General features: G+C 56.8%; 1 protein-coding gene across 1 annotated transcript in view; it reads right to left on the bottom strand.

Moving 5' to 3' along the window:
• Window positions 1-4,010, bottom strand: part of OSGIN1 (oxidative stress induced growth inhibitor 1) — an 11,196-nt gene extending 7,186 nt beyond the window's left edge. Inside the window, exons 1-2 of the mRNA XM_010850811.1 lie at window positions 3,854-4,010; window positions 1-91 (exon numbers count right to left, since the gene is read on the bottom strand). The exon at window positions 1-91 is cut by the window's left edge and continues 2 nt beyond it. Of these exons, the coding sequence (XP_010849113.1) occupies window positions 1-53 (53 nt within the window). The 5' untranslated portion in view covers window positions 54-91; window positions 3,854-4,010. The remainder of the gene's footprint in view (window positions 92-3,853) is intronic.
• Between the last annotated feature and the right edge of the window lie 6,327 nt (window positions 4,011-10,337).

The following is a 10,337-nucleotide window of genomic DNA, read 5'->3' as shown; positions in this document are numbered from 1 at the left end:
GGGAGGGGCTCTGAGCTGCTGGCACCAAGGTGGTCCTTCCTCCGGTTGCTCATGCCTGTGGCTGGAGGGGGATGTGGGGCTGGCAGCCGACCTGGGGGCACAGGGGAAGAGGGGCCGCTCGCTGAGCCTGGGAGTCAGGTGGTCACTTCCCAGCTGCAGGGTGGCCTCCCGTTGGCCTCAGGGTCAAGTCCAGGGCCCTCCCTGAGTCTTACGATGACGCTCCTCTCACACCTGCTACCTCCTAAACAGGCCCAATAATGCAAGGCTCCCTCCCCAGCCTGGTGGTCTCCTGCTCTCTGAGCCTCACTCCACACTCCCATCTCATTACGGATGGTAACAGTTGCTGTTGTTTCGTTGCCAAGTCTGACTTGTCTGACTCTTGTGACCCCATGGAGTGTAGCACGCCAGGCCTCCCTGTCCTTCACCATCTCCTGGAGTTCACTCAAATTCATGTCCATTACTTGTGATGCCATCCAACCATCTCATCCTCTGTTGCCCCCTTCTCCTCCTGCCTTCAATCTTTCCCAGCACCAGGGTCTTTTCCAATGAGTTGGCTCTTTCTTGAAGCAAGCCCTGCCCAGCACGCCTGTGACAGCCACACCCCCACCTCACAGGCCAGCCTTCAGGTCTTCAGTGGACCTGGCCCTGGAGAGGCACTTCTGAATTGATGACAATGGGCCCATTCCTGGATCTCTCTGGCTCTCGGGTTCTTCATCTGTGTAATGGGAGTAATCATAGTCTCTACCTCATAGGTTTGTTGGGGGTTAGGGGGACACAGGGAGGTGATGTACTTGGAGTACCGACCTGGAGAAAATGGGCCATTGGGAAGAGCCCAGGGCTCAGGGGCTGGGCTAGAACAGGTGGACATACAGAGACAGGAAGCCGAAGCCTCTAGGTTAGGACAAATGCCTTTAAAACTGCCCGTTTCTGGAGCACCAGCGCCCTCTGCTGGCCACAAACCCAAATCACTCCGATGGATCCAACCCCAGAACTTGGAGCTGCAGGTCTCTCCAGGCGAGCCCAGACCCACCTTCTCCACGTCCCCCCAGCGCAGCTTTGCCTGAACACCCCGCACAGGCCTCTCGGCCTGTCTCCAGGGAGGCCAAGACCTTGCTATGAGATCTGGCTCATAGCAAGTGAAAGGGTGAGTCAGTGGCACAGGGCCCAGACCGCCCCGAGCAGCCAGGGATGGGAGCCTGGCATCACCCGCCTTCAGAATTCTTTCAGGAAAAAGCTTCAATCTGGATTTTTATGTGAATTCCCTGATTTGGAAGAATGGGCAACTGATTCATGTTTTTTGCAAATCTTGAACGGGCTGAGGGAGCATGACCGAGGCCGGCGTGTGACCTCTGATGTGCTGAGAGTGACAGTGCCCCCCACTGGGCAGTGGGGGGACAGCAGAGGGGCTGGCTGGAGGACCTGGGTGTCGCTCCCACGGCGCTGGCAACGGGCCCGCCCATGGCACTTTACAGTTTTCGAGGAGAGGAGCTTGCAGCTAAGCCACAGCATCTGGGCCCTGCAGGCACCCGGAGAGGCGGGCGCCATCATCTCCGGCTGGTAGGTGAGGACAGGGGGGCTCGGAGGCAGCAGGGCACTTCGGGTGTCCCAGGGGGATGTGCCCTCTGGTCTCCCGAGAACCGCCTCAGTGGGGCCTGGGCTGTGAGCTGTGTCCCCCATCAGGGACCCCTTGGCCTGCTCCACACCTGGTTCCCTGCAGGGACCCCGCTGTCCGCTCTGGGGTGACACCACGGCCACAGAGAACCACCAACATTTCTGAACTTCTGCGGGCTGAGCATGCCCTGAACACTTGACGCACATTCGCCAACGTAACCCATATTTAACCGGGTTGTTAGAAGTACTCTCATGACCGCGCCCATATTACAGATGGGGAAGCCGAGGCCCAGCAAGTGTCTCACCGTCCTGGATGGCTTGTGGGGAATTTGCCACAAGGGGTGCAGGCTAAACCGGTTTTGAGCCCGGGCTGCCCTATGCGAGGGCCTTCTCGTGCCCCCCGAGGCGGTGTGACGGGGCGTGATGGGGCGTGACAGCGTGTGATGGAGGCCCCTCCAGGCTGAGTGCAGCTCTGTCCCGGTGCTCCAGCTGGGAGGGGACAGCGGCTCACTGGCCAGCGGCTGGGTGTGCCAGTGGCCCTGGGGTAGGGGCTGAGGCTCCTAGAACACTCCTTTCACACAGCCCCGGGGCGCCACGCTGATGTCCTCACTGTCCCCAGGAACAGTGGCGACAGGACCCCGTCACAAGCTCCTTTCGGCATCGGCACCTTTCATCCTCAGGGAACCCACTCTACAGATGAGCAAACTGAGGCTCAGGGCAGTGAGGCCACGCCCCCGAGGTCACAGAGCCAGTGGGCAATGAATCGAGAGTTTGGTCCCTAGACGCCCCACAGCCTGCCACACTGGGTGCCCACGGAGCGCCCACGCCGGGCCAAGTCCTTTTCTGCCCTGTCCTCGTGAATCCTCCCAGAGCCAATAAGAGGGGTGTTTGCAGGAGCCCCCATTTACAGATGAGGAACCACTACAGACTGCCCCGTCTTCACGCTCCCAGGAGGAAGAAGGCCCCATTCACCACCAGGGCTTTTGGACCCCACATCCAGTGCTTACGCCAGAAACTTCTGGATGCCACACGCGTGAGGTCACCACCCAGAGGCTGACCTGACGGTTGCTTCCTGCGCTGCAATACACACAGGGCCCAAGTCCCGAGACTTGGAGCTCTCAAAACCTCCTTGGAAGAGCGCACACTGCCAACTTTCCATTTGAAAGTGTAACTTCCTATTTCTTACACGCTGTTTAGTTTTGGGGAGCTGGGAAGGTCAGTTTCCAGTGTCCCTCTGGTTGAAGATGGCAAATGTTGACATTAAAAAGGCCTTTGAGTTCACAGGAGAAATGAAGCGTAAAAGAAATGGGAATAATCGCACCTTCCTGGGTGTGGAGCGTAGAGTTTGGAACATTGCAATTTCTAGGGTTATTGAAGCTTACACTGCTCTAAGGCTTAGGACAACTGTATGGCTACATTTACTGAGCACCTGTGGTATTTTTGCTCATTTCACTTTAATGACAACCCTCCTACCCCACCCCAAGGTGTTTTTTTTTTTTTTTTCCTGTTATCCCTATTGCCCAAAGGGAAAAACTGGGGTCAGGAGGGAGGTATCTTTTCCAGGAATGTCGGAGACCACACCCCAAACCCTGCCCTGTGACAACTGTCGGAGTCCCCTCTGAGGAAGATGGCACAACAGTGCCCCCGAGAAAGTGCCATGAGGCCAGGGCAGGGGAGGATGGGGAGGTGCTCCGTCAGCCCAAGTGCCACCTGCCAGTCACCAGGGTGAGCCCTTGGCCTCCACGCCCACCCCATGACACCAGTGGTCCCAGAGCCTCCCTCATCTGGAGCCCCAAGAGCTCCAGACCCTCTGAAACCCCACCGCTCATTCTCGGCACCCCCAACCCTCCTGTGAGAAGCCAGGTCCCCCTCGACCCTGGGGCTCGGTCCCATAAGAGCAGGAGAGGCGGAGATGGAGGGAAGCACCCAGCCTGCCCCTGGGACCCAGTGGCCTCGGGGTGGCGGGCAGCCGGCCTGGGCTGGCCGCACCTCTCTTTCCTGCCTGGAGTAGCATCACGTGGGCTGAGGTGAACTCCCAGCAAGCCAGCCGGCAGGGCAGCTGTCGGCCGAGGGTGCCAGGCACCTGGAGATGGGCATGGCCAGGACGGGTGGGGGAGGATCTCGGGGGTTGGAGGCAGTCATGCTGGTTGTGGGGAGCCGAGGTGGCCCGCCTGGCTCCAGGGCCCTGCTCGAGTCGGGCTACCTTCTCCCACCTCCCCCAAGCCTTGCCCGGGTCACTCACCTGACCGGCCTGGGTCGAGGACACTGGGGAGCGCGGTCAGGCCTCTCGGAGAACCGGAGAACCGGGGGTCAGGGAGCCCGCCGAGGGAGCGGGACGCACATTACCCCGTGGGGATCCAAGAGGGTGCGAGAGGCCGGGAAGCCCGGGTATTTCAGGGGCTGGGAAGAGGCGGGCGGAGGGCGGGGCCAGGAAAATCACTTTCATAAGCGTGAGTCAGCAGGGGCCCCTGGATGAATGAACTTGCACACTTGAGGGCGAGCGGTCACGTTGCCAGCCCCAGGGGACGGCCTTAGAGGGCCCACCCCGGGGTGGTCCATGGCGAGGAGGCGGGGCGGACACCGGCCAGGCTGAGCCAACCTGGCCTTTCGCCTTTTAGGGAGGCGGAGACAGTCCCGCCCAACGTACCATCAAGGCGGTCGCTTTGAGTGGAGAAAGTCCCGGTTCTGCTGGGGGTCTCCGTGCTTCTCCACCCCACGCCCACTCCTGCCTCGGCCCCAGGCTGGGAGCCCCGCCCTGCCCCCTCCTGGGCGGGCTGTCTCAGTTCCCTCGTCTGCGCCATGTGGCACCTCTCCTTCCTGGGCGATCGTGCTGTTTCGGTGACTGTGCCTAAAACAAGGTTCAGAGCTCCTTTTCTTCATTCCCCGCTCCCCCCGCCCCCGTCTTTAGCCGGTAGCATTGCACACCTCACGTTCTGCTGATTCTTATGGATTTTATTATATTATCGTCTCTCCCCAAACCGGGATGTGGGTTCTGTATGGTGCGGGAAGCATCTCTACGTCTGCTCTATCCGACGTCTGAGAGGGTTCTCAGCGCAGTAAGGGAGCTCAGGGAAGGAAGGTCGGGAGGAAGTGAGGACAGTGCTTGGCCTATAGACTCAATGCCTATTAGCTGTTATTTCATTTTTCATGGGATTGTCACCTCTCTTACCTGGAGACTTTCCTGCCAGCCCTGCCCTGTGAGGGGGACCGGGGGTATGTTTTGCCCCACTACCGCTGGGACCAGGGTGAAGCAAGGAGGTCCTCACCTTGTGTAAAAATTTAAGGGGATGCCCCAAAATACTCAGTGATCAAGAAAAGAGTATTTTGATGCAATTAAAAAAAATCAAAATTAATGCCCAAATGGTACTTCCCTGGCGGTCCAGTGGTTAAGACTGTGCTCCCAATGCAGGGGCACAGGTTTGATCCTGGTCAGGGAACTAAGAACTCTCATGCTTCATGGTGCAACCAAAGGAAAAAAAAAGATTAAAAAAATTAATGTCCGAAACCCAAGATAAACAAAAGTTTTAAAACTTCAGACAAAGGCAGTATCTCTAACCATGACATGCTGAGTGGTACCAGAAACTGCTGCAAAAATCAGAATGCTGATGCTGTCTTTATTTAACACTTTGATATTTTGTTCATCCTGGATTTTGGTGTTTTTTATATTCTTGATTTTTAAAAATATTGTGGGACTTCGGTGGTTAAGAATCTACCTGCCAATGCAGGGGACACGGGTTCGATCCCTGGTCTGGGAAGATCCCACGTGCTGCAACTAAGCCCGTGCACCACAACTCCTGAGCCTGCATGCCCTAGAGCCTGTGCTCTGCAACAAGAGAAGCCACAGCCATGAGAAACCCACGCGCTGCAACGAAGTCAGCTCCCGCTCGCTGCAACGAGAGAAGACCCGCAAGCAGCAACGAAGACCCGGCGCAACCAGAAACAAACAAACAAATACTAATGTTTAAAAAACACAAACATTGTATGAGGACTTCCCTGCTCGTCCACTGGTTAAGACTGCACTTTCACTGCAGGGGATATGGGTTTGATCCCTGGTCAGGGAACAAAGATCCCACATGCCGAAAGGCATGGCCAAAATGTAAACAGTAAAGAAATAAAGATGTTGCATGAACGCAGTAAGTGCCTTGATGACAGAATGCTTTGTTGCCTCTTGCATTTTGTGCCCGAGGTGATGTCTGTGTCCTAATCCTGGCCCTGGTGGTCACAGAGGACCAGGGCCCTGCCCTGGAGCGAGCACAGCATGGAATATGCAGAGGGAGACTGGGAGGGCGGGGACCAGGGCTGACCATGGGGCTCCTAGGGGATGGGAGAGGCAGAGAGGGGTGCCCCATAAGGAGGGGCCGGAGGGTTTGAGGGGTAGTGTGAGGAGCTGGGGTGAGGAGACCCCGGGGCACCGGGACCCACGAACCACGTGACTGGTCCAGGCAGGGCTGCACCCAGCGTGCGGTGTGGTGGGTGGAAGCTAGTTTACGGCTGAGGCTTACGGGCTGGGTGAGCCTGCGGGAGGCAGGGTGCCCTCGGGGCCTCCCTTTACCCAGGAGAAGTGGCACTCAGAGTCTTCCCCTGGGGTCATCGGCGGCAGGGACGCTTGGTGCCGTGTGACACAGCGGGACAGAACATGCAGGCGGGGATCCGCTGCCCCCTGGCTGGCCCCTAGCTCTGCTGCACACATGCTGTGTGACCTTGGGCCGGTGGCCTACCTCTCTGGGCCTCTGTTCCAGGGGGCCTTGTTACCAAAACTCCCTGACACCCTGAGGTGCACCCCACACACCCCAGGTTCTAGTCCAGGGCTGTCACACTGGAGCTGTGACGGCGAATCACACCTCCCCCCATCCCCCAGCTGTCTCCACTTCCCCACCCCAGGGCCCTGGTCTGCAACCCCCCCGGTGGTTTTGGGTGTGTAAACTGAGGCAGACAGAGACACTCCAGGCTCAGAGATTCCCACCCAGGGCCTGGTGGAGCCGGGAGAAAGGACCCTGAGGCTCAGAACCCAGAGGGGTGCCTGGGAAGGAGGTGGGCTCCGGGGACCCCCATCTCTGGGCCTGGCAGGTCCTTCACCCCCAAGCTGCCCCGCTGCCCACGCTGGCCCTGGAATTTTCTGGAATTTGAGGATTTGCTGATGTGGGAGAACTGTGTGTGGGAGATGGACTTTCTTCCCTGGCGCCTGTTTACCTGACAGCAGATGATCAGAAATAAAATGTGTTGAGCTGCTGCCAGAAAGCTCGCCAAGACTGAGACCGATAATGTCCCAGGCAGACAAAGGGGCGAAGGTTAGAGGGGCCGCAGACAGAGAGAAAGAGCACGACGGGCTTTGCAGGTTGACTGTGGGGGACCGGCTCTCTTGGACTCCACTGGGCGCCCTGGTTCCTTTAGATCCGCCCTGCCCCCTGCTTGGCCATGACCTCCTGTGGTTATTAAGCCCCTGAAATGTGAGCCTCCTCATTCTGATGTGCTGAAAGTAGACGCAGAAAATAAAAACACAGGTACCCAGGTAACTTCGAAATTCGGATAAATAAGAAATAAACTTTGAGCATGTCCCATGCAATGTTTAGGATATACTTATGCTAAAAAGTTTTGTTTTCATTGCTTAAAATTCAAAGTTAGCTGGGCTGCCTGTATGTCACCTGGCAAAATCTAGCCATTAAGTGTAAATATACACTAGATTTCAAACAGTAAGAACAGAAAAAAAAAAAAAAAAACTGAAAAAGAAAAGGTAAAATGGCTCAATGCCTTTTGTGTGGATTCCAGGTTGAAAGTCACAACAATCCTTTGGACATCCTGGGTTAATGGAGATGTATCACGGACACGAACTTGTTTAACGAGGCTGCTGGGAAACTGGCAGTTACACACACAGCTCTCACTTGGCATTGGTGGGACCCTGGTGCCTACCACTCCTGCAGACCTGGGCCTTCCGGGATGTTCCCGGGTTTAGCACCGAAAGCCCCACCGCGTTCCAGGAACTCCTCAGTCCTGGGCAAACCGGGATGGCTGGTACCCTGGGGCATTGCAGGGGGCGGGGCACCTCGCTTCTGAGCCGCCCTCTCCTGCTCTGGGCCCTGCAGCTCCAGCGTGCGGCTGGTGAGGTGACAGTCAGTTCGGCAGCTGAGCGTAGGGGGTGGGTGGGGGAGGCTCAGAGAGGCCAATCTCTAGCCTGAAGTCACACGGCATGGGTGGCAGAACTGGGGCACGAACCCAAGGCTGTGACTGCAGAGCCTGCTTGCAGGAGAAAGGCCCCCACGGAGGAACCGAGGAAGGAAGGAAGGAAGTCCACTTCCTGTCTTAGACGCAAAGGCACGGACCTCTGGACTCTCCCAGAGGGCCGCCTGTCTCCACGGCTGCCCCCTCTACGACGTGTGTACAAGGCAAGGTGTTTCAGGGAATCAGTACCAGTCCAGGAAGGAAGGCATGGCGCTGTGACTCTCCCTTTGCGCAGGTGAGGAAACTGAGGCCTGAGAATGTGAGATGTGGCTCCACGTCGTGGCCTGTGTGGCATCCTGGCGTGACCAGGCCAGGCCTGGCCACCGCGTGACCGGAGAGCTAATATTTGCCCTGGCCGCTTACAGCGTCCTGTCATGTCACCTACCACATTCCATCAATTTCCCGATAACCCACGGAGGTGGGCAAACATTTTCAATAACCAGTTTAGTTTACAGATGAGGAAACCTGGAGGGGCTTGCCCAAGGCCACGGGGCAGAGAAAAGGGAGGGAGTTCAGACTTCAGTCTGGTGGCACTGGGACACCGGGGGAGGCGCCAGGGCTCAGCGCAGGTTCACGGCCCCCATAGTCACCGTGGACCCCGGGGTAGACGGGTTCAAAGCTGGGGAGCCCGTGCCCTGCCCTCCCCACCATGGAGAGACCCCAGAGGGTCCCGAGGAGGAGCTGGGGGTCTCCAGCCACCTTCTCTGCTTCCTGATTGCCCCCTCTTTTCTTTAAAAAACTGGAGGGAAAGGGACTTCCCGGGTGGTCCAATGGTTAAGAGTGTGCTTGCCAATGCAGGGGACATGGGTTTGATCCCTGGTCTGGGAAGATCCCACATGTCATAGAGCAACTAAGCCTGTGTGCCACAACCACTGAAGCCCTTGTGCCTGGAGTCCGTGCTCTGCAGCAAGAGAAGCCCCCACGATGAGAAGCCCAAGCACTGCAGCTAGAGTTTCTCTGCAACTAGGGAAGACCCGTGTAGCCAAAAAAAAAAAAAAAAAAGCCAACGTGGGAAAGTCTTGGCAGGGGAATGACTGTGTCTGCCGAACACTCAGGGTGGACAGGGGTCCAGGCTAGGGTGTAAAAGACTTCCACTCTGGAGTCAGACCAACCAGGATTCTGGCTCCATTGCTTTTAGCTGTGTGATTTTAGGCGAGTGACTTAACCTCTCTGGGCTTCCGTTGTCTTGTCTATGAGCTGCAGACGGCAGAGCTGTGCCTCTCATCCCTGCTGCTCATCAGAATCACTTGGGAGGGGGTGGATTTAAAGACACACTGGGACGGCCCAGAGGGATGGTATGGGGAGGGAGGAGGGAGGAGGGTTCGGGATGGGGAACACATGTATACCTGTGCCAAATATTTTGATATTTGGCAAAACTAATACAATTATGTAAAGCTTAAAAATAAAATAAAATTAGAAAAAAAAAAATAAAGACACATTGAGACTCAGGCCCTGGTCCCACAGACTCTGATGTCCCGGGGCTGGAATGCAGAGGGACACGGGCTGTACCACCGGCGATGCAGTGGGGCTGGGGGCCTCTGTCCCTGCCGCTGCTGGGAGGTGAGCTGAGATAACAGCCCAGGAACCTCCTGGGCCCTGGAGGTGCCCAATACACTGGACTCCCTTCCAGACTGGCGGCCCTTCTCTTTGTAAACCATGTTCTTGACGCTGTTGCCAGAACAGCTGAAACAGTCTGAAAGAGAGGTAAGTGTTTGGAATAGCCAGGCCACCAGGACAGCAGGGGCCAACTGGTGACCCATGTGGGGTCTCCACCAACCGGCCAGAACTGCACGTCACCTTGCTTATCTACTGTGACTCGGTTTCCCCGACTCTGATATTTGAATCCAATGGGAAAACTTGATGTTGACTCCACTCCCCCCACCCCTGCCAATGGCTTTGCCTCTCATTCTCTTTGCACAGCTATCCCCGGAGCCTGAATCCCAATCCTAAGCGGAAACCTGAAGCAACAGACAAACCCTGGCCATGACAGACAAGGAGGCACCCACCAAGCGCTCATGTTCAGAGCAAAAACTAGGCGACTTCCAGCCAGCGTGGCCAGTGCTCAGAGAGGACCATTCTTCAGCCTTTGGAAACGACAGCTACAGAGCCTGGAGGCAACGTGCAAACCCTTTATGGTAGAAACAAGGGGTGTTTCCCTTGTGGGTCAGTGGTAAAGAATCTGCCTGCCAGTGCAGGAGACACGGGGCCAAATGCTGGCCTGGGAAGATTCCACGTTACTCGGAGCAACTGAGCCTGTACACCACTGCTGAGCCTGCGCTCTAGAGCCCATGAACTGCAAATGCTAAAGCCTGTGTGCCTAGGGCCCGTGCTCTGCAACGAGAGAAGACACTGCAATGAGAAGCCCGCGCACCACAACTGGAGAGTAGCCGCCGCTCGCCACGGCTAGAGAAAAGTCTGCACGGCAGACCCAGCGCAGCCAAGTTAAAGAAAGAAAATCTAAAAAAAGAATTGTTTTTTAAAAAATCGTGGGCCTGTGGGCAGATGCTGGA

The sequence above is a fragment of the Bison bison genome, unplaced genomic scaffold (genome assembly GCF_000754665.1).
Source record: "Bison bison bison isolate TAMUID 2011002044 unplaced genomic scaffold, Bison_UMD1.0 scf7180017864295, whole genome shotgun sequence".
Taxonomy (NCBI): domain Eukaryota; kingdom Metazoa; phylum Chordata; class Mammalia; order Artiodactyla; family Bovidae; genus Bison; species Bison bison.
Note: the sequence above shows the minus strand (reverse complement) of the source record. Positions and strands in the feature narration are given on the sequence as shown.